This window comes from Tympanuchus pallidicinctus, unplaced genomic scaffold, assembly GCF_026119805.1.
Source record: "Tympanuchus pallidicinctus isolate F22 unplaced genomic scaffold, pur_lepc_1.0 scaffold1, whole genome shotgun sequence".
NCBI classification, from domain to species: Eukaryota; Metazoa; Chordata; class Aves; order Galliformes; family Phasianidae; genus Tympanuchus; species Tympanuchus pallidicinctus.
This window is the reverse complement of record NW_026294618.1, coordinates 29,926,853-29,951,411: the sequence shown is the minus strand read 5'-3', so window position 1 is coordinate 29,951,411 and position 24,559 is coordinate 29,926,853. Positions and strand designations below refer to the sequence as shown.

General features: G+C 41.0%; 1 protein-coding gene across 5 annotated transcripts in view; it reads left to right on the top strand.

Moving 5' to 3' along the window:
- Window positions 1–24,559, top strand: part of FILIP1 (filamin A interacting protein 1) — a 105,817-nt gene that overhangs the window by 44,743 nt on the left and 36,515 nt on the right. For all 5 annotated transcript variants that reach the window (XM_052678905.1, XM_052678888.1, XM_052678897.1 and 2 more), the window contains 2 exons: window positions 16,615–16,788; window positions 19,345–19,523. In XM_052678905.1, coding sequence (XP_052534865.1) covers window positions 16,615–16,788; window positions 19,345–19,523 — 353 coding nt within the window. The remainder of the gene's footprint in view (window positions 1–16,614; window positions 16,789–19,344; window positions 19,524–24,559) is intronic.

The following is a 24,559-nucleotide window of genomic DNA, read 5'->3' as shown; positions in this document are numbered from 1 at the left end:
TCTAAATACAAAACCTATAGAGATGTTAGGCACTGCTAAAGTATCCCAGCATCACAGGACAGCTGTGAGGACAAACACTCCAATAACTGTAAAGTGAATCTGTTTTTCTGCTTCCCTACAGTCAGGGACAGGAATCATTTTGGTTTTTATTCATGAGTTATAATTTCATTTCAAAAAACTCTGTTTGAGTTTGTTATTTACATGATACCTGGTGAACTGTTGCTGAAGTGGGCAAGCTACAGCTCATTGGCTTGAGATGAGAGCCTGGCTTTGACATGAGAGCCTGGCTTTGACAGTGCAAGTGAAGATGAGCCAAGGCAGGCTCCAGCCAAAGTAAATCCTCTGGTATTACCTCCTGGCTGTCACAGTGACCTAATACACTGAGTCATTTCGTGGCTTTTCATTTTCAGATCTGTACAGACATCGCTGGTGGCTGGCTGGCATTTTGTTGGGGTGGAAGATCAGGCTGTGGTTTATTTTGAAGACACTTCAACATTGGCAAAGCAAACAACGTATAGGCATATGTGAGAAGATTTTGTTTTGAGAATAACAGCAGGCTGTACTTACAGGGTCATCCAATTATTTCCATAGAAAGAATGCCATTATATACCATGACTGTTAGCTCAGCAGCCATGATCTGCACTACCCAACACAGTGCTGGATGACATTGCCTTGCACACTCCAAACAGTGATCTCAGCTAGGGAAGTAATGGTCATGGCAACTATGGGCTTCAGGAACATAAACTGCTAATGTATGCATATGTTTCATATGCTTGGCTCACTGTGCACACCATCTGACATCATAGCAACCATAGGCACAAGTCATACGGCTGCCAGTATCAGTTCTGAGTCCCTACCTGGGACCTCATTTCTCCTTTGTAATTTGTAAGGTGAAATTGCCAGTAAACAGTGTAAGCATGCCCCAGCAGTGATGTTTATGTCTCTTTTTTTCCTTCATTATAATGACCTCAGGTAGCTTGCCTTTGTTTTAGCTTCCAGTGCCAAGTTGGACTCAACTTTGCCTGTTGACAGATTTCCTGTCTGGGCCTTATACTCTCACTGCATATAGAGGAGACAAAGTTTTCATCAACAGCTGAGGTCACTGTAGCTTAGGCCTTATTTTGTAAGAAAATGAAAGGGGCAAAAAAGTACACAGAAGCCACAGTGATGAAAATGTGTCCTAATGTTCATGACAGGAGAGCTCTTAAGTACAAGTCTCAGAAGGAAAGGGAGAAGCAAATAGACTGATGAGAGGAACTGTTTTTAAAGCCATTGTAGCTCTGTCAAGTGTTTTTTCTCTTGTAGGATCCTATTGCTTATATTAAAAAAACAGTGTTTACATGTTTCTAAACACATGCTGAGTACACAGAAGCAAAATTCCGTGAAGATGTTTTCTTCCTATGCAAGGGGAAAAAAAAAAGCAACGGTTTTTAAAGACTATCAAACTGATTTGAACATAAAATTTCAAGTATCAGTAGAATACATTGGACCATGAAGGCACCGTGTTAATTTGTATGATTGTTTCAGGCTTTCAGTCAAACCAACATGTAAATGTTACTAATTACAGAGCAGCGCAGAGTGTGAATCTCCACAATGATGATACAGTCCTATCTGTGGCTCACGGATTTTTGTTCAATAGCCCATGTGTTTGTCATGCATATATTTCCAGTATGCTGAGCACATCTCAGCAATATCAAAACTGATTTTCAACATTACCTGGTTAGGGGTCTGAGGGGAAATGAGCAACAGTGTTCATATATTTTTATGATTTGCTCTTTTATTGCATGTTTGGGAAAAGAACAATTATAAAATTTCATTTACAAATACAACATCCACTGCAGATCATTGAGTTTTTCAAGGAAAAATAATAATAATTCTTAGCTAGATTCTGTGCCTTTGTAGACAGATGACTAGCTTGGGAGATGGTTTCTATATTTCACACCAACTAAAATATGAGCAACTAATCCACTTCAGGCCTTTGTTGTAGTCCATGCTTTATTGTGTTTCTCCAATGCAGAAATGGCATTCATCTCCTGCAGCTCAGAAACCCATTCCCACTGAGGTCCTTTGCATGAGTTAGGACGGACGGACGGACACACTCCCTCGGGTAGCTGCTGTGGTGGAGCAGAGGTGCTCCTCAGAGGCAGTAGAATGGGGGTGCATGAGATATGTGGTAAGGTACCTGGTGTATGGGATGGGCAGTATCTGAAATGTGACATATTGCAAATGAGACTGTAAAAAATGCAGGTTAAACATAGATAAACCATAGGACACAATACGTGAGGAGTCTTCAGAGCTTCAAATAGTTTAAGGTGAGATTGGTTTCATACTTACTTCTGAGAGGAAACACTGTGTAGCAGATATTAAGAAGTAAATCCATGTGCTTGACTTCTCTCCTTCAAGCCCAAATGACTCTGGTGTCAAAGAAACTGTTTCCTTCAATTTGTATTTATTTAAGATTTCATCTGATGGTTCCTCTGAGGGCTTACCAAAGCGTCAGAGCAACAGTGCACAGGAGAGGATGTCTCCTATTTTCTGAGGAGCAGCATCTGCTGTACTGGAAGGTATGCTCCACCAGTATCCCCATCCCTGGCTTGGCAACCTTCTTGTCATGGCCAGTCTAATTTGGTTCTGCTGAGGTTGCTAGTCCAATGCAATTAAGACTACCAAATATTGAGAGGCCGGAATTGGTTTTAAGGTTTGGACCTTCGACATGTGAAGGAAAACTCCTTTTCTGTGGCAGACAGGGCTTGTTTGCAAGCCTCAAGCCAAAGGAAAGGATCAGAACAGGGAGATCTAGAAGACCTGTTTTTTGGCAGGATTCTTGGGATAAAGCCCAAGAATTACATTGGGTCTTGTCTGCTGTAGTCCCTGGCCAACCTTGCTGGCTTCTCATAGGCCTGACAGCATTGGAGGACCTTTGCCTTAGTAGGTTAATTGTGTTTGTGCTGCTGGTTATCAAACTGCACATTGCACTGGCAGCTTTATTAGCTGCTGGAGGGGTTATTGAGGGGCAGTTACAAGTCTGGTTGCTGCTGGCTGAAGTAGGATAATCATGTGGGGGAAGAGCTTTTACCTGGCTGACCCAGAAGGAAGTTGCCTCAGGCTGCTGTGAGTTTCTCCTTGCCCTAGACATTTCAGGGAATGATTTGCAGAGGTGGATGAGGGCTCTGTTTTGTTCTCTCTGGGATGGCGCTAGGGAAATACTTAGGTACAGGTGGCTGTACATCCTGCCACAAAATAAATCCTCTCTCATAACAAACTCAAACAGCAGGATCCTTGATGAGTTTGGTAATATACTAACTATAGCATGCTAATATTTTAAAAGATATTTTAGCATTTATCAGCTTTCTATCATAAAACTAAGCTTTGTAAATGTAAAGGGGGAAAAGAGAAATATTTCATCATTCCGTTTCCTGCTTTCTACTTTATTTTCTCTTAGTACATATACATATTTTATTAATACATTTTATTCTATTATAATTATGCTCTGTTCTCTTTCCTAAGAAAAGTTTCTTCCCCTTCTTTTGTTTTCTTTCCCTTTTCTTATTTCTCCAGTTTTGACCTTTTTCCTTATTCTGCTTTTCTGCCACTTCCTAATTCAAGGTTTTCTTCATTCTCATATTGTATGTGCATTCATTGACCCATTTTCCTTAGAGCCCTTGACAAGCGAAAAACATTCATCTGCTGCAAATCAAGTCCCTCCACCAATTCTTTAGACAACTAGTTCATTTAGCCTTCATTGTGAGTTTATCAGGACGTGTTTTAAGACTGGGTAGGTTGTTCACCTTGGCTACTTCTATTGGAAAATAGTACCAGAACTGAAAAACTTTAATGCTTAGCGTTGTTTTTTTTTTCTTTTAATTTCTGGTCCAGTTTTAATTATGTCCAGTGAAACTTTATGAAATCTGTGCTAGACGCCAATCACTTTTTAAATAGCTTGCCTGTCTCTCTATGGTTTAAGATCTGCTGTGTTTATTGATGGCAGGCACACACCCTCTGAGCCTTCCCTTTTCTGTGATAGCTGTGTCACCTTCTTTTAGTCTCCTTTAGCAGAAAAGACTTCCTACTTTTTTGATCATCCCTTGATCAGTGCCTGACTTTGTCTTAAATTTCTGCAGCTAGAACTTTGTGCGTAGTGTTTTGTACACTGATTTTAATATTTCCTTTTCTATGCCAAAATGGCTTTACTTGACCCTCCCTTCACTTGGTAGTATGATTGACACATGAAAGAATTTGATTCTATAACCATAGTTGTATTATTTTCTCTCTGTTTCTTCTTCCTCTTGCTGCTATGTGTAAACTTTCACACAATTCCTTGAACTTATTTTGTTTGTTGCAATTCTTTGTCAAGGAAACAAGGGTTTCCTGAGAAGCTGAAGCACCATTGTGACAGCCCCCTCAATATTACTTGGTTAAAAACACTGTACAAATTCCCATATTTTTCTTCAGTGCCTTTCTTGTTACTCTTGAATTGTTGTGTTTGAATATTGAGTTGCCTGAAGATTTGAGCAATGGATGTTCGTTAGATGAGTGGAAGTCAGAAATGTTTCTTTTGGATAATATTAAAATTACAGGAGAAAGTTGGAAAAGATGCCACAGCACTGATCTAGGGGAAAGAGTACATAGCAAAGTGAAGAGGTAAGAGCTTCCACATGGTCATTAGCCATATCTTACAACCTGAACAGCTATAGTTATCTGAAGAGAAGCCTGAGTGAAAACAATATATACAGCTACATAAAAGTGTATGTGGAGCAACTTAAGTATTTGTAACTGTGAAGTCTTGTTAATTGGATTTGGAAGAGTTTAGGATTTTCTGAGCATATAATACAGATGAAATTCAAATTCCCCTAGAGAGGATCCTGGCATGCACAGAGCTGCAGTGGAAAAAATGAAGGTAGGGGTAATGTGAGGAGAGAGAAGTAACTTAAGGAGAATTGAATGAGAAGAAAGAGGTTAGACAAGAAGAAAATGAGTGTGTGATAAAAGGGGAATGCAACAGCGATAAATGGATCCAAGCTAGAAACATGGAAATAGAACAGAGAAAAGAAGAGAATTAAGATGGTACCCATATTGCATCCTAAAAATGTCTGGCATAAGAGTATCACCATGAGGAATTAAAAAACTCTCTCCCATCTGTCTGACTCCTTGTTTGTTTGTATTTTCCTAGTGAAGCAGGCTTTTGCAGGACAAAAAATCAATTTAAGGCAAACTTGAGACCACAAATGCTCTTATTTTCATTCAGTAATTTGTAGCCAGAGATGCTTTTGTTTTTGTTTTTTGTTTCCTAGAGCAGCATGTTTTCTTGTAGTTTGCAATCGTTTGTGTTCAAAATGCAAGAGATACTGATCTTGTCTAGCTAGTCACAATAATTACAAATTAAATTAAAAAAAAATAAAAAATCCTGCTGTATTATGAGATAAAAAACAGATAAGGCAATATACTGAAGGAGTTAAATTGTGCTATTCAGGCAATTTCCTGCTTCCTCTGAAATTAAGGGCAGAGGTGCTATCAACCATAGTGATGATAATGATCTTTTTGGTCATAAAACTGCTTTAGAATTATGTTTTTGAAGTCATTATCCTTACTAAAATGTCACTCTCACTGGACAGCTATAAGCTGAAAACCTCTTCCACAAAGACGCTTTAACATTCTTTTTTGCTTATGCCTGAACTGCACTCACTGAAGCTAGATGTTGCGTAGGCTTAGAGGACCAGAAGAGGGAAGAGTAACTGGCAGGTGTCTCCATTCCATTGAGCATCTCATCTAGAGTGGAGGGAAGGGGATAAGCAGATTGGTTTGATGGTGTTGGTGTTTATTTTTTTAATGTGTTTTTTAAAAAATTACTAATCTTCTTTCCAAAACCATACAGAAAGTACTGCTCTGGACCAACTTTAAGTTTTTGTCTTGTTTCCATTGGGATCAGTATCCTTAACTGATTCTCCTATCCAATGTTTTTCAAATCATTTTAATCAGCTAATGTCATTTAACTGGTTTGGTGTTGTTTTACTGTGCGTTTGTTTTTGTTGTTGTGGGTTTTTTTTTTTCATTTACTCAGTATAAATTGTACACTCACTGCAACGTTAATGAGAAATTTTATATCTTTTTGCGTTTTCTTGGGAGAAGGCTCACACTGTGGGAAAGAACACGGCCTATCCATTTGCAATAAATGTTAGATGCATGGCTTTAAAATATCTGGGATTCTTGGGAAAGCCTGCAATGAGCATATGTCTTATGTGTCATGCTGCTGTCCAGTTCTCTGAGTCACCAGTTGTTAATTTAACATTTCTGTTGTAGCTGAGTTTTATTAACTTTGCTGCCCCGATTGTGTGTTTATTGAGTTTGAGTCTCTTGTTCTCCAGCTGAGGATCAGATAAGCTCTTGAGAGCAAAACTGATTATTTTCCATCCAAAATGAGCCTTAATAAAAACAAACATAAGCTTTTATATAACAATTGTGGGAACATGACTATCTTGAGAAAATGTTTTGTTTCTAGGGTTAAAGGCTCCACCTATTGGTTGACTAAAACGAAAGAAATGCAACATTTTCACATAGAAGACAGCTGGCCCTACAGAGCATCCTGTGTCTTGCCACATCTTTGCGAAATTGTTGGCTTCAGTGTAGAATTTTGCATAAGGTCCAAAGTAAAACGAGCTCAGTGATCGTGTCTGAGGGCTGCAAACACGTGGCACCCAAACTGATGCACTGCTGAAAGATTATTGAAGGAAGTCCTTTAAGACAGGAATGGTTTGGATTTTGAGAATGTTTCTTATCCTAGAAATGATTGTTTTTCTTTGGGAAAACAAAACAAAACAAACACACACACACAACAAAAAACAAACAAACAAAAAACCAGAATAAAAGCCTTCTTCCATACCCACAAAATTAGTGGAACCAACTGACCTAAGTACAATTACATGGTAACTTCCAGACATTTGTGGCCTTTGTGTTTAAGATGGAAACAGAAGTGTTGATGGAGTTAGGTTTATAATGAAAGCTTGGTTTAGGCAGCCTCAACATCTCAGGCAAAATGGCATTTTAAGAAACTCCATTATTGTTCCTGGGAATGCAGTAGAGCAATGGAAAAGGGAGAGGATACGTAAATGATGTGTGGGGAGGGCACGAGGAAGGACAGAAATAGCAAGATCCAGGGACTTCAGAGGCAGTAGGAGGCTGTGAAACATCAAGGGCATGGGCAAGGGCCCTTATTCTGTGCCTTTCCTTGTCTATCCTGGGTGACTTTTTTCAGAGAGCTCACTCCCCTCCTCCTTTGATGATTCCTCTATTTAAATAAGCGGCTGTGCTGGTAAGTGCTTGCTGTAATGCAGTCCTACTATATTTGCCCATTCATCAGTCACCAGTAACTTGAATGCACAGAGCACTGAAAAACAGCTTCTTGAAGCCAACAAAATGCTTGGACAAGAGAAAGTTGTGTATACAGTTTATTATACGTGTATACACATTTATGTCTGCTGGTAGCTTGCTCTGGGTTATGCTCCAGCCTCTGTGGGAGAGGCAGAAGGATTTCCTCTGAACTTTATCATCCTGACGGCCATGTCCCCAGCGGCACCAGCTTGTCTTTCATCCTGTCCTTCTCCACACATGATTATTCCTGCCAGAGGATAGCCAGAGCACTGTAGAAAAAAATGCACGGGTGGATTTGTTACTCTTGAAGAGAGGGTAGGTAAGTGTCACGGAGTTGATCAGATCAATCTATGTCCGTGACAGGGGCGGCAGGCCTCTGCCCTCCCCCCCCACCCCGGTCCCACAAAAAAAATGGGAAGGAAGGAAGGGAGGAAAAGAGCAGCGGCAACAATCTATGGAGGAAAACTTATTTTACTATAATATTGGAATACAAGATAACACAATATATACAATTTAATTGAAATTGAGATTAATAAATCAGACAAGATAAGAGAGAGAGAGTTCCCGGGACCAATTCAAACCTGAAAAGCTTGGAACGGCTAGGAAAGCACCCTCCAGCACCCACTGCAAGGCAGCAAGAGAGCGCCCCCCCCACCCGGAAGGGCCAGATCCCGTGACTGCTGTAATGTACAGGGATAGGTAGCTGGAAGTGGGGCAGTGACACTTTAATGCCCCGTGCACTACATGATGTTTTGATGTGGAATACTGAAACCATAAAACAAAAACAAAAACAAAAACAAAAACATAGAACCATGACAGTAAGTCCTTGTAGAGTCAACGAATCATGAGTTGTATGTGGTAGCCACTGGAAAGAGGTCCATGAACAGAAAGTGGATCTCTTCGGTTTTGGTCCAGACTGGTTGCCATAAGATTAAAGGAAAGATTATAACACAGGAAAAAGGAAATGTAATGCTTTTTCTATTATCCTTTCATAAATCATCTTTTTTTTTCCTCTTAAATACATGCTAACTGATCACAAAATAAACTGTGATCACTAAAGGAATACAGCCTTACTACCCAAATCCAGCTATAAAGGTTGCCTTAATGTGGGTGAAATGTGCTATGATTTTAGTAATTTCCTATACTACTGCAGTGGCTCGTGATCTGCCATTCATCTGGGATATGGAAAGCTGCAGATCATTTCCTTAACATGAATGAAGCAGAACAGGGACTGGAGCCACAGGAGATTTCCACGTTTGATTTGAAGTACTGCAACCAGGGAGCTCTCTGCCTGTGCAAACATCGTGGTGAGCAGTGCTCCCACAGCTGCTCAAAGATCTAAAGCTGCTTTGTTAATTACCTCATTTGTTAGGTTGTGCACTGCAAAACAGCAGCCATACACCAGCTCTGAATTGTGAATGCAGTTCTTCATGTGCTGTCATGAACAATTCTCCCTGCTCAAGTGTCCAAAAAGGTGCTTTAACAGATGTTCCTCCATTTCCCTATTGACTGGTTGCATCAATCTGGGGCCTCTGCTTACTGCCGGGCTTCAGATCATGTGCAAAATGTTATTATACGCTTAATGTTGGCTGAGATGTATGACTGGATATGGTAAACCCAAACCAGCGGGTTTAGCTTCTGAGATTCATTCCTGAGGCATGTAAAGCACATCCCAACATGCAGAGTTGTATGCATAATTGACAGTGACCTCTTGCACCCATCTCTCTGCGCTGATGGGATCGTGGCACAATAATTCTGAATGCTGCAGTAACCATCCCATGATTTGGTACTATTAGCAAAAATCTCTTTCTGGGGAAAAGGCAGGATATCCCAAACCCCAATAACTCTGAAAACATTAAGCAGTGTGGAGTTAATACTTGCCGGGGCCTTGCCATGGGAATTTTCTGGCTGTGGCCCAGACTACAGATAATTAATTATGTCAGTGAAAGGCTCTGGTGGCCTGTTTTCTTCAGAAAAAAAGTGACATCATCCATGGAGCTCTCTGGCAATAAAGCAGAACAAAGCTGTGTGGGCAGGAAATAACAGACAGATGTCTTCTAGTGCTCATTTGATCTGTTTCAAAGCTTGCTGCAAGAAGTACTATACTGCTCAGTGCTGCTTCTCCCCAGCACTGCAATCTTTAGCAAGGATGTTTTGAAATACAAGAGACCAAATTAATCTCTGATGTAATTCTTCTGAAGCCACTTCAGAAGATTTATGCAGCAGATGAGCTGGTCTGTCATGTACCTTTCCTGCAGTATTGATTTTAGGAGGACTTTCTCTATTATCACTGTAAGATAACTCAGACCATGGTGGTGCACTGCATATGATGATACTGAGGGCTTTGTACAAGGCCAGAAATTCTGTACAGTGTGACCAAGTGAGGTCAACTTTGTTTCATATCCCCACAGTCACAAGATATCACTTGCATTTCCTGATGTATTACACTAAACCTCTGCACAAAAAAAAATCACTCTTCAGTGCAGAACGCACTCTTTACTTCCAGTGCAAATCATACAAATATGAGTCCAGAAATCTTAAAAGAAATTAGTGCACATAAACTCCAAAGTTTCAAGTATTAGGAAATTTCACTAAGATGAAGGGCAGATGTCTTCCTTGAAAGAAAATCAATGCATAAACGTCATAAAATCATAGAAGCAACCATAGAATATCTTAGGTTGGAAGGGACCTTAAAGGCTATGCAGTTCCAATCCCCTACTATGGGCAGAGCTGTTCCTCACCAGTTCAGGCTGCCCAGGACCCCACTGAAACTAGCCTTCAGTGCCTCCAGGGATGGGGCACCCACAATTCTCTGGGCATCTGTGCCAGCACCTCACCACTCTCCAAGTAAAGAATTTCTTCCTAAAGTCTAACTGAAATTTCCCCTTTTAGTTTAAAGCCATCTCCCCTTGCCTTAATAGTATTAGACCATGTCATTAAGCCATCATTTCCAACCATTAGATGAGTGTTGTGAACATGGCTATTTCAGACATCCAGTATAGGAGAGAAAAAGTATTTCTTGAGTTTTTTGCAAAAAGGAGCTTTGCATGATGCAATATACAGTAGAGCATCTAACTTATCAGCTTTGAAGTGTCCATTGTACACTAAATACTTATGGCTCTGAAAGCAAGTTTCTACCCAGACCCTGTAGCAGTATGGAGGAATTGCCTGGGGAAGCAAACCTTTAGCAGAAGCAACCTTCCAGTAGGCAGGATAATTTTTGTGCTCATAGTATCATGAAACAAAAATCAAGAAAATTTGCTTTCTTTTTAATTGTTTGAATTTCATTTTAAAGTAAGAAAAGAAGGGAAGTGACTAAGTTTAAACACAGGTTTGTGTTAGGAGCTTTTGCAGATGTAGTTTTTCAGCTACAGTTGCCTAAAGATGCTGTCTTCACTAAATCAGAGTAAATAAACACGCTGTATTTACTCTCTGAGGTCTCTAATGGGAACTTTCTGACACAAGACAATTCCTGCCCTGGCTGTGACACAGCATGAGTGTGTCCTGGTTAGTGCAGAAAGCAGTGTGAGTGCATCCTCCCCATTTCCTTTAGAAGTATGCCTTGGTCGTGATGTTTGTTAGCTCTAGGTGAAAAGTTGTTAAAGTCTACTGGAATTTAGGAAACCAGCCACTGGCAAGATTACAACATTGCAGGGAGAACCTGTGACCTTATCTAGTTTCTGATGTAATACAGGGCAGCTGCTGCACTATTAATAACCTGAACTGTGTGAAATACAAGTACCAGCAACACAAGTAAGAAGTTAAGCTGTCTGTGGTTTGATCGATATTTCTTGCCATTAATCACTGGCAAGAAAAACCTGACTTTATAAACATTAAACCTCTGTTACTTGGTGCTTTCACTTCTGCAGGCAGAACAGAAAGCTGTGGTAACTAGGAAAAAAGTGTGTAGAAAAAAGGTGTAAGTATCAGAACTTGCTAATATTCTATATGTGTATTCCCTGTAAACATTGTTTCTGGCCCTGAGTTTTCAAAACTTCTTTCAGTAAATGGAGAGGATTCTCTTCATACTATTAAAGTATTTAGATCCCTCTGAAGTCATTAGGCGTACTTTAGATGGAGCACTGAGCTATGAGGGAAATAGTATTGGTAGGTGATTTACAGAGCAGTAACACTGTACATTTGCATGAATGCAGTTTATGAACAAACAAAATTTGGGAGAAGAGTTTAGGAAATGGCCTGGCGAAGGATTCCGAGTTGGATTTTATTCTCATCTGGCAGTGATTACTTTGAGTCCATTCAGTCCATCTCGAATGCAACTGATTTTTTTTCCCAATTTATTAGCTGCCTTACATGAAACAAGTCTGAGCAGCCCAGTCCCATTTCCCAGGTGATAAATGGGCTATTGCAAAAATTCCCCGTTTAGTGGGTGCTAAGTTTTGTTGGCAGTCTCACGGGAGAGGCCAAAGACTGTGGGAATGGGGAGAGAGGGCTGTAGTAAATTGGCAGGGCAGGGCAGGAGGAGGAAGCACGTCCGAATGCTGGTCTTGTGTAACAGTCTTTCCATTGACCAAGAATTTGGTTGCTAGGCTGCCAGTCCCCTTTTACAAGCAGCAGAGTCATGCTATTGTTTTCTAAATGGTTTCAATTTTATGCAGGGACTTCTTTACATCCTTTCTATATTATTTAAGTATTTTACTAGGCACGTATTAAAGTGAGAACTTTTGGAACTCAGACCCCTTCTCCACTCTGGCCAGTAAGCCAAAGAAAGCCTTTCTCTTTTATTCTGCCAAAAAGTGAGTATTTCAAGGGAACCGTGTGAAGAGTGGTCCCATGTCAGCCTTCCATCAGAGCATGCAGTAAGTACTCCTTAGAGAAGAGAGCTGTGTACTGAGAGAGTTCACAGGTAGAAATACAGATCTGCAACTTAAGTAGACACACCAGCAACTGAGCAGCAGAGCAGAGTAGGAGGAGCTGTGTGGAACAGCAGTACTTCATTGAATTTTAGCCCCTCAGCGGATGCACTGGAGATTTGAGATGATCATCCTTTAGATTTTGGCACCTGCAGTAAGGACAGAACAAGGCTTAAACGATACAGTTTGATGTAGTTCCTCTGTCAACAGAGGTGGCAGAAAGAGTTTGATGAATCCTCAGCAAACTTTGCTCCTGTAGAAAATGAGTGTAGAAAAACACTTCTCAACCTGTATGGCCTTTTGTGCTTCCCGATAAGTATTTCTAAGATGACCTGTTCATTAATCTGTCTCAATCAGTCCTACAGTTTAGTGGATCAACTGTTTGATAGCACTTGTTAACAGAAAAAACATCTTTATTTTCTGAGTAACCACAGTATCAACAGTACAAATAGAAGCTTATCTTAGAGTTTAGGACAATTTAAGTAATGAAGAACTGTAAGGGAAGATGCATTTACTTTCTTAATTCTGCACCTAGACTTTTAAGAGCTTTTCTGGATATTAGCAGTTTTCTGGACTTACTCAAGTAATTTTCATTCTGTTGAAAGCTGTTGCAGTGTGTGGCCATCTCATGCCTGAATACTCTCTCTCATCAGCACACCTCTATAAAATAAAAATGGACTTGAGAGAGGGCTTTATTGTGTCAAACACTATGTTTCTTCAGCCAAAATGGATAAAACCTTTAGTCTGTGATGTACATACACCTTTACTTCCATTTTGAAATCTCTTCCTTGTATTTGTCTCCTAGCTTACAATTTATGCTAAACTGTGTTGTGCTTTGGAGCAAGGAAGGGCCGTAAGTAGATATGGAAGTAGAAGCGACTTGCCAGTATAGTTCTTCCTAGCTAGGAAGAGGGACCTCTCACACTTCTTTGCAGATGTGTGTGTTAAAGTAGCCCAAGTGTTTCTCTACAGTATTATGCTGACTTGTTATCTGGGAATGGTTTATATCCTGAAGCTTAGTTCAGTGATGGTTGTTCTGTATACATGGAAAGAAAACATTTTCTTATGAGTTCTCTTCTAGTTTCAGTGGAAAATTTGTCATTTGAAGAAAACATGAAATCATGAAAAATACAGTCCTGCAGTTTCTTCCATGTACATTTATCTTGAGGGGTGTCAGAGAGATTAATTGGAGTCTGTAAATCCCAAGGCTGGTTCGGAAGATAGGATGTAACTGTCCAGACCTGGGGTGGTGGCATGGCAGAATCTTTCAGTGCTGGGGCTTGACTCTGACCAAATAAAAACAAATTTGTCTCCAGTTTATTATTAGCATGAGATTAATATTAGTATGAGCAACCTGAGTGTCTGTTTATTAGTTTTACAAACTGTTACAGGAACAGAGTATTTGAAAAGAAAATGATAGGAGCACTGATCAAGCCCAGAAAAGGCAGAATACATCTTATCATGCGCCTGTGATCCAAGTCCTGACTGCCCATAAAGGAGGACATGAGTGGATGAGTGCCCGTGGGCTGGATAATCCTTCTCTTGGGCTGCAGCAAGGGGCCTCTCTGCTCAGGGTTTCTAGAGCACTGCACTGTGCTCTGCAGCTCTTAGAGATGATGAAATGAATAACTGGACCTGATCCTGGGTAACCTGCTCTGAGTTTCACTGCCTGAGCACAGAGTTTGGACCAAATGGCTTCCATAAAATCGTAAATCATAGAATGGATTGGGTTGGAAGGGACCTTAGAGTTCATCTAGTTCCAACACCCCCTGCTGTGGGAAGAGTTGCCAACCACTTTATCAGGTTGTCCAAGGCCCCATCCAACCTGGCCTTGAACGCCTCCAGGGATGGAGATCCACAGCTTCTCTGCACAACCTCTTCCAGTGCCTCACCACACACTGAGTGAAAGAATTTCCTCTAACATCTCCCTCCTTTCTTCATTCCAATGATAAGCTCCTTTTAAGTACTGGAATGTCACAATGAGGTCTCCCTAGAGCTTTCTCTTCTCCAGACTGAACAAGAACTGTTTGCCCAGCCTTTCTTCATAGGAGGGGTCCTTCCAACCTCAGCCATTTTGTTGTTCTGTGATGCTGTGGAAAAGAGTGTCCTTCAAAGCTCTGACAGAGCTTGGACAACCTCTTCTTTCTTGTTTAGGGGTTTAGTTCCTCTGTTTAACACCACACACTTCCCAGCTCCTCTCCCACTGGCTCCTGGGGACCCAAAACTGCAGCATACAGAAACATCTCTTAACTGGCAAATTTGTTTCAAGGACACTTATTCTCTCCTGCTGAAGTTGTTCTGTTTCAGACAATGATGATTAAAGACTAATGAGGCTGGAAGGAAAGTATGCAAAACCTGGACAGGCGCGAGGACATTCACTGGGAATAGGTTCCTCTGCCAGTGCCTACCGACACTAAATCACCAAGCAGGGGTTGTCTCTGCTTTGCCTCTCAATGTTTAATTACACCATATGGGGCCTGATAGCTGCAATAGGAGAGAATAAATTCATCCTCCCTCCCTCCTTTCTAGTTGAGTCTTCCAACGTAGACCCATTCTTGAGAAATGGGGCTTGACACTTCCTGTGCTTAGGGCCAAAATGAGTCAAGGTTTCAGCATGGTGCATCTTTGGTGTTGGTGCACAGGGCAGAACAGTGCTGCTCCCTTTGTCCCCATATTTTCAGCGCTCCCTTTGCACAGAGATGGCCCCGATCACCGCTTAAGGCCCACAGTGAGACACTGAGTGTGCCTTGGGACAGGACACAGATGGCCCAAAAACTGAGGCCAGGGTCCCCAGGTGCCATTTAATGGACTCAGTGGTAGGTGCTAACCAGCCAAGAAGATTGAACCATCTGCTTTAGGAACCCAATTTAGTCACTGTCTGACAACCAGGTGACTGGGGAGGGAGAGGTTTCCTATTCTCTGCCTTGCCAGAGTGTATGATGATTATTACATTCATTCACCATGGAGAAAAAAAAACACTCAGATTAGAAATACTAACCTCTTAGTTACGAAGACATTAAAATAGCTGTTATTTCTACAGACATATAAGAAAAATATAGAATATGTTCTTGCAACTGTCTCAGGCATTCCTAAAATAACTTTTTTTCTTTTTTCTTTTTTCTTTTTTCTTTTTTCTTTTTCTTTTTTTGTTTTCTGAGAGCAGCATACTACCAGGACATGATGCAGGGAGGTGTACAGGCATTCCTTGGGACTAGCCCACATAATTCATTTGTAGTTCTGACATCCTTGAGTGATGCTCTCTTCCACACTCATGCTGAAAAAACATTCTCTACCATTCCAGTCAGTTATTTGTATCTTGTAGGCAGAACTGCATGCAAGGCTTTCAGTTGCAGTTACAAAGTGTTGTACAGGGCTACCTTACAGGTAACTGTTTTCAACTGACTGGCATGATCTTTGCCTCAAACTCATTTTTTGTTTATTTTCATATTGCTTTATTAAGGAAAGATTGAGTGGTCTTTGCCATTTTCTGCAATTGTTTCCATGCTCGTTTTAAAAGCAGGTGATTTGTAGAGCTGCGATGTCTCTGTGGTATTGGGTAAAGATTCAGGATTTGCTACAGCGGTAACACCAAGTGCCATTATGAACACTGGGAAACATGAAGCGTTGGCCAGTTCATAAATCCTAAATAGTCACTGTTCATACTGAAGCTGAATTTCTAAGAGATTTTTCCTAAAATATCTGAACTTTTCCTTAGCTCTTGACTTGTCTCCCAGGCTGACATGGGTTGAGCAGGGGAGGGGAGAGAAAAAAAGGTGCCGCACCTTTCTGCTTTCCATTGCTGTGGGCTTGTGGGAGATGCATGCTCCAAGGAAACCTGGGACATCCCTTGTGGATTTTCTTTCCAGGGGTTTTGTTTAAGCAAGCAAAAGTTAGAAAACTTTTTTTTTTTAAAGTATTTGAAGATAACTTACAGTCACAAAGTCAGGTAGGAGGCTACTTGGAAATATTTGATGTGAGGCTGTCTGAAAAATATTAATTCAGCCCATTTGTGCTGCTTGTTTTATTCATCCCCTAAATGCAGTCAGAGAACAGCAAGGGCACAAAATAAGTGAAAAAACATGTCAAGATTAATGATGTTCCTTGGCGTTAGTTTCAAGCCAGGTAAAAATCCATGGCATTCAAATGTAATGACAAGAAGGAAATGAATAAATAATGCCTACAGGGAGTGCATTTGGCTTACACAGATTGTGTTTACTCTGATATCTCCCAAAGTTCTGTATTTTCATTGGCAGCCCAGCATTCTTCTCATTTTTACTTTTTCTCTGTATGCAGTCTGTATGTATGAAGAGCCCCGATTTTCCACGTTTCCCCTGTTGGTTAACAGATTGGCTTATGGTACTGATCTTCTGTGTTACAGGCAAGGGAGGATGTGATCCACATGCTGAAGACAGAGAAAACCAAACCTGAAGTTTTAGAAGCTCACTATGGTTCTGCAGCTCCAGAGAGTGTGCTGAGAGTGCTACACAGGGATGCCATCCTCGCCCAAGAAAAATCTATAGGAGAAGATGTCTACGAGAAACCAATTTCAGAGGTAAAAACTTCTCAGTTTACATCTTCAAGTCTGTGCAGGGGGATTCCTAACCAGAAGGAAAATTGCATGCATTTTGTGTTTATGCAGAACGTGCCAGAGGATAATATAATGGTGGTAGAAATGACAAGAAATCAAAGGAAAATTGAATATTCTTGTTAACTTAACCTGATAAATAAGGGTAAATAAAATCACAGGGTTTGAACATAAACAGTCTAGATGCTCCTTAGGGCTGGTGCAGGGAAGAGAGAATAAAATCTTTGTGTGTTGCATTTCTTCTTTTAGAAATGCAGAATTACAGAAACATTATGGCCACAAGTTGTATCAGAGGAGGTTTAGGTTAGACATAAGGAAGAACTTTTTTCTCAGAGAGTGGTCAGGCGCTGGAATGGCTGCCCAGGGAAGTGGTGAAGTCACCATCCCTGGCAGTGTTCAAGAGGTGTCTGGATGAGGAGCTGCGAGATATGGTTTAGGAGCCTGTGGTAGCAATGGTAGCGGGAGAATGGTTGGACTCAGTGATCTTGCAGGTTGTTTCCAACCTTGTGATTCTATGATTATTTTTTTTTTCTATGATTTGAGTTGGAAGGGACCCTTAAAGCTCATCTAGTCCAAATCCCTGGCAATGAACAGGGGCATCTACAGCTACATCAGATTGCCTACAGCCCTGTCCAGCCTGACCTTGGATGTCTCTGGGGACAGGGCATCCACCATGTCTCTAGGCAATTTGTTCAGTACTTCATTGTGCTTATTGTAAAAAATCTTCCTTATATCCACTGTAAATCTCCTCTCTTTTAGTTTGAAGCCGTTTCCCCTTGTCCTATCACGACATACCCTGCTGAAGTGTCTGTCCCCTTCTTTCTTATAGCCCCCTTCAGATACTGAAAGGCTGCTCTCAGCCCTTCCCAGAGCCTTCTCTTCTCCAGGCTGAACAGCCCCAGCTCTCCCAGCCTGTCCCCATAGCAGAAGTGTTTTGTCCCTTGGATCATTTTTGTAGCCCTCCTCTGGATGTGCTCCAACAAATCCATGTCTCTCCTGTGCTGAGGACTCCACATCTGGATGCAGTACTCCAGGTGAGGTCTCACCAGTGCAGAGTGGAGAGACAGGATCACCTCCCTCGACTTGCTTTTGATGCAGCTCAGAATACTGTTGGCTTTCTGGGCTGCGAGAGCACGCTGGTGACTTACGTCCACGTTGCCATCAATCCACCTGTATCGCCAAGTCCTTTTCTGTGACATAGTAGAGCACTAGCATAGTTCAGAAATGAATACCATCAGAGATGGATTTTGACCATAATTACAGGATCAAAAATCCCTAATCATATCTTGTCTCTTCACCAACAGGGCTATGAAGTTAGCTCAGCCCCTAAAGGAGATCTGCAGGACTTTAAGCCAAGGATTTAAACTCTTGGCTTAAAATCTAATCTGATAAATAAATATATATATAATAAATAAAGCTAGAATAGATCTGGGAATGTTTGAGGCCACTGTGAGCGCCAAAATAAGCAACCACTGGTCATGGTCATAGTTTCATAACAGTCCAGAGCACAGAAAAAGAGCATGCAACAACATGCCATACAACACACTGTAGCATCTGTCCAATTCTTTATAGTTCCTCTGTTCAGAACACAAAGTTCTTTCACCAGGAATTGTCTACCCTGAGTGCCTTTATACTATGCACTTTCGTCATGATATCTTCTGGGATTTGAAGGGGTGATAATAAGTAAGGAAGGCAAAAATTAGTATTTAAGAGCATGCATGAAATACTGGCTAGGGGACCTCGGTGTACATCAGTCTCTGTCATGTCTAGGCATACAGAGGTTACGTGAGAGCTAAAATAGGGTGGTATAAAAAATTCCTAAGTGCACAAAAGATATCCTGGCTCCTTTATAAAATGCAATCACTTCTTTTTTGACTGTCACATTCAGCTTCTGGAAAGCTGCTTCAGTGCTGCCCTCCAGCTCTCCTATTTCCCCTGGTTTGCAGAGGTACCCTGTGAAACAGCAGCTGCCCAGTGAAGCTGGGGCAGAGGAGGAATCATACAGAAGGTGGGCAGGGCCTGTTCACACTTTTTATCTCAGCAGTTGTACAGGTATAACGTATAACTGTGTTGAAGATGCACAGTTCAAATTTCAGCTTTGAGCTTATACCTTATGCTACTCACTTGGGTGTCTGTCCCCATGGATGCACTTGAGCTTAGGGTTCAGATCCCTCCCAGAGATCTGCTGCTGCTGTTCCTATGTGAAATGAGGAAATTTTGAGCAGCACCTCATCATAGGAGGCATTCTGCACTGCAACAGTATTGTTTGTTACCCTATAACTACACAAAGTCCTGTTCTTTGTGTACCCAAGAGCTATGCAAATGTTTATTGCAAACACCCTGTCCAAAGAAATCGTTATTTTTATGGGACAATTACTCCTATTTTTAGGCACTGCTTTATGTAAAGCGCAAGACGTAAAACTGTGGGACTCACATTTACCAAACATGACATTGTTTGTTAATAAATCAGATGAAATAAGCAGGAGACCTCTGAAACAGCCTATTCTCCTTTTCTGAATCCAGCTGGACAGGCTTGAAGAAAAGCAGAAGGAGACATATCGACGCATGCTGGAACAGCTCCTTTTGGCAGAAAAATGCCATCGCCGCACAGTTTATGAGCTTGAAAATGAGAAGCATAAACATACAGATTACATGAACAAGAGCGATGACTTTACCAACCTCTTGGAGCAGGAGCGAGAGAGGTGAGTGTCCAAGACAGTGCAAAGCACGCCCTCAATATCCAAACACTTTTAAGTTCAGCAGTGACATGGGTTGGTCCTTTCTGTGTTTAAATGGCGCTAAATTCATGTAATCCATTTGTAAATGTCACTTCTTTCACGCTAGCGGTACATTATTTTGCAAGTCTAGAGCTGGAAGAGTACCATTGAACATTCTTTCAGTGTGTGCTTGAACTTAAAAATGAATTTGTTTTGTATTATTCATTCCCATTTTGAGTTCATCTCCTGGTAGCTTTTGAGAGATCAGATGTTATTTGTGTTGGCTAAGGTTTGGGCTGGCTTGTTCAGCTGAGTGGCACATTTTGTGAATGGCGGGGCACAGTGTCACAGCAGGAGGACTGGGTAAGGAAAACCACATATTTGGATATTGGCACACTCATGGCAGGGAATTTGCCATGCCTTTCACATTTAGGCTTATAAAGCCACAAACAATTTGCATTATTTTTCATGTTGTTGAAAGAACGTGCCTCAGGCAAGTTCTACATTCCTCTGGAAATAAAAATGTTCATATTTTATAGAACACATTCAGCCTGTGATGAACTGTCTGCAGTTGTATATCTAGCATGCTTATGTGCTCCATTTTTTTTTTCCTTCAAGTGTTTGTCACTGTACGAATAAGTTGTTCTCTTAAGTCACAGAAAAGAAAGGACACCTAACTTAGGTGAAGAATGAGCACTCAGTAACAGCCTGAGTTTTTCAATATGAAATTTCATGCACATACCAAACTGCTTAATATCTAACCACAAAGTTTGGAAGAAAAAAAAACCTCTGAGAAGAATACTTAGAGCCAGTTGAAAGAAGAAATGCTTTTGAGGAAACCACAGTCTGATGGCAGACTATTGCAATAAGCCAGGAGTTGAACTGTTCAGTGGATTTCCTGAGCTCTGCTCAATGCCAGCTATGAGTAGGTGGCACATGAGCTAAAGTGACCGTATTTCCTGGTTTAGTGGCTGTTCTTTTTCTGATTCTTTGATTTCCTGTGTTGATTGGCAAACTTTAAAGGACAAAAATGTGTCTATATCTTAACAATTTTATTCCCGTAAGATAAAATAAAAAATCTGCTGTCTTTCCAAGTAGTTATTCATATGTAATTCTCTTACGTGACATTTTTTTCACTGCGGTGAGTATCTGTGAATGTGTGGAGATACAGGCAACTAAATTGCTACAAAAGTAAAAGCTGTGTTAAAATACCATTTACGTTTCTCTTTACATTTAAAAATCACTTTAATTTGTCAGTTGTTGCCTTCTTATTATTCCAGTTCCTGAAGACCATTAAGCAGCCTAAGTTATAGACTGTTTGCTTTGAACCAATATCCCTTAATGAAATGATTTAGAACTTTTCTGTCTCACATTATTACTGCAAAGATATCAAGTCCTATCCCCAGGGGCATTTTTTTCATACTCTTACTGCTCTTTTGCGTCTTTTAAACTCCAATTTTCCCACACCCTACTTTTCTTTTTGGAAAAACAGGAATGAAAAGAAGAATTTGAGTTTGAACTTGTATTGAAAGCACATCTTTAAGAGCACCCAAGTCCCCCAGCTTTAGTTGCCGTTCCCTCTGTACTGTAGGTGAAGAATTGCAGTGCCTCTGGTTTATGCTGAGTGACAATAGAAACCTGATGTTTGCTATTTAATCCATGTTGTTCAATGCACTAGTTGGGAAAAATCACATTAAGTTTAGTAGTGACCAAGGAGAAAGAAGATGGCATGTGGCAAAATGCGAAAAACCAAGTGCGCACGTTCCTCTCTCCTTAGGGTCCTCCTCTCATGTCCTCCTCCCTCTGTCCCATGTCACACACCAGGATAGAAAAGCCAGGGAAGATTGGAAACTACTCACTAGTGTGTAGTCTTGAACCACCTCTTCTTCTCACCTTTGCTTGCTAGGTGCACACAGAGTTCAGGATTCCTCTGCATTTTTGTAAGTATTGAAAACTGAAACAGTGTGGCTCTAAGGCTGTACAGCAAAAGACAGTCAGGTGCCTAGCTCTGAGCAATTCATCTTGTAGTCTTTTTTTAATCCAGTTTGTTGACAGCTTATTTTGTTCCTACTAAAAGCACTGAAAAACTCTTGATTTTTAGTGGCAAAGAAAGAGGCCTGTGGTCAGGACGGCCTCAGCAATGTTGTGGGACAGCAAAAAGTCTGCAAGCCTTCTGACATCAGGGAAGAGGGAGTTTCTTTTGGAGGCATGGGACATTGCTTGTCACAGCCATGGTAACATGTGGCAACAAAGCCTTGCTGGAACTTATTGAGGGTGCTGTGTGCAACAGTTCATTGTGGCCTTCCAGTACTTGAGCTTGTAAGTGGAAAAGGCACCATGTTTTTACAGTCTAGTAGTGATAAAACAAGGAGAATGGTTTTAAACTGAAAGAGGAGAAATTTAGGTTAGGTGTTAGGAAGTAATGTTTTACTCAGAGAGTGATGAGACCCTGGCACAACTGCCAAGGGATGCCCCATCCCTGGAGGCACTCAAGGCCAGGTGGGATGGGACCCTGCGCAGCCTGAGCTGGTGGAGGTCAGCCCTGCACAAAGGAGAGTGTTGGAACTGGGTGGTCATTAAGATGCCTTCCAACCCAAGCCATTCTGTGATTCTATGATTTGATGATTTCCTGCATTGTCCTTGAAACTGCCGAGTCTTCTACTGCATCCCACAATCTGTCAGTAAATGTACACCTGATGTCTAACATTAGCATTGTTTGTATGAATGCATTGATATCACTTGTTCACATAAGCAGTGATGATTTTAAGTTCATTCTTGCTTCTCCTGCTGTGGCTTCAAGTCTTTCTTTACAACCAAAGTGTCTGCGCTCCCAGTGCACTGAGGCATTCTGCGTTTTCCTCAAAGGCAGAACTGAGAGGACTCGTTCTGTGCTCCCTGAGCAGTGCCCTGCTAAATCTGGTTTTAGTCAAACCCTCTTTTTGAAGTACACAGCCATAATTAGATCTGCTTAGAGGAGACAGCAGGACTATGACCCCAGATCTTTCCTCTACAAAGTTTCCTTTCAGCCTTTGCGTAAAATCATCTCCTCTCTGCCTCCCCCATCGCAGCACCCCCAGCAAGGAATGCACTGGCGAGTCCCTCTGCGGTCTGTGATAATACATTCCTCTCAGCTTCAGTCATCCTGGCACCAGGATGCTCTTGGCTGCTCCACTGGTGACGTAATTCTGGGCCCGCATCACCTGCAAAGGAAAGCGATCCGCAAGCAATAAAGCGCACAGCCGTCTTTAAACAAAAAATGGGACTGTTGATGTTAGCAAGTTTTAGAAAATCCTCTTTTGTTTTCCCTTTTTACATTTCTGCTTTTATTGCCCAAGTGTCCCTTCTCCCTTTTCCCACGAGACGGCAGCACCAAGCCTTTCTCCGTGGAGCACTTGGGCATTTTTGCTTCCCTTTATTTACTGGACCCAAGCAAGTAGAGAGGCTGTGGTGTGGAATCACTTGGAGATTTTGTGTGTATTACCTTTCCAGTTTGCATTTTCTCTTGATTTTTATTGAGACTGAAATAATGAAGCTGGCAGAAAAACAACAGAACAGAACATCCATCAGTCAATTACTTGTTTAAAGAAAAAATCAAGTCAAAGGTATGAAGTATTCAAGGCTAATAAATCGGTACAGATTATCAGCTTAAGGCCAAACTCTGTGATAAGAGTAGCCCCATACAGAGATATTAGGGTGAAGTACATAGTGAAAACAGACAGCACAGACTCTAACCTGCAACTGTGCAATCTGTTCCTTTAAAGTCTGGAAATTAATTTTATTTACCAAAAAAAATTCTTATTTCAGTCCTATTTTTTTTCTTCCAAGAATTCTTAGCCATGTTCATACTCTGACTAGATTTTCTCATCTGTTGGTTATTTCTCTGTCCTGGTTTCCAAATTGTGACCCAAAAAAAGGGAAAGCCAGCCCAATGGGACTGTGGGAATTCACCACTGCCTACAGTAGTTACTCATCTTACCGCACAGTGCTGGCTGTGGTAAAGCACTGAGTCACTCTCTGTCTACTTTTCAGTAATTGCATTTCTAAACTTTTAATCTTATAAGGTAGGGAAAACAGTTTAATAACAGAAATAAACACTTTTTATTCTTTTCCTTGCAATATATTCTTAGGATCACAGATTACAGATCCTGTGGTAGTCTACTAGAAGAAATAAATGAAATAGAAACTGGCACTGACAAATACCATTTCTACACAGTTAAGTAAATGTGAAGGTCATCCATTTTACAGGTCCTGTTTTACAGCTCTAGCTGACTGCAAGGCAGCAGCTGTTATTCCTTGAGACTTACTCAAAGTTTGTGTTTCGACCAATGAATTTTGTCCCAGGCTCCAGCAAAATGGCTCCAAAGGTAATTTAAAAATGAGAGAACAAACAGCCACATTCAACTGTGAAGAAACAATGGGAAAGCATTTTGAGTCTTACACAATGCAAGGCTTGCCATGAGCTGGGAGTAGTCCAAATCCATCTCTTCACACTTGGATAGTCCTCAAAACTGTCCAGTCTTTCAGTCACTTCTGGAATTATATAAAAAAGCATTATGTGTTGTTTCAGCTATTCTTCCAAAATTATTACTAAGTAGGCACCAGCTTCACAGCCCTTGAGAGAGAATTATTGTACAAAACTATATGTAGTTCATTATTGCTAGCAAGTTTGCTTGCTAAAAGCATCGATTCAAATGCTCTCAGGGTCAGACGGGGGGAGGGGGGAAATTACTTCACTCAAAATCTGCTCATGGACCTGAACACTGTCCAGGGTGCAATAGGTAACAGTTTCAACATTTAAGGGGCCTTTGGCATTTTTCAGAGTTATATTGCTGAAATAAATATCAGCTCACAGCTCCATTGAGGCCATCTTTTTAGTTTGTTATTTTTTTAGGCAAAGAAAACAAAATCTGAATTAGGGTCATGTTAGGAAAATTGCTTCCTCATTCAGAGATATTAGAAACAGATTTCAGTGGACATGCTAAGTTTCACTGAAATTTAAAACTTTTTATACAGATACCACT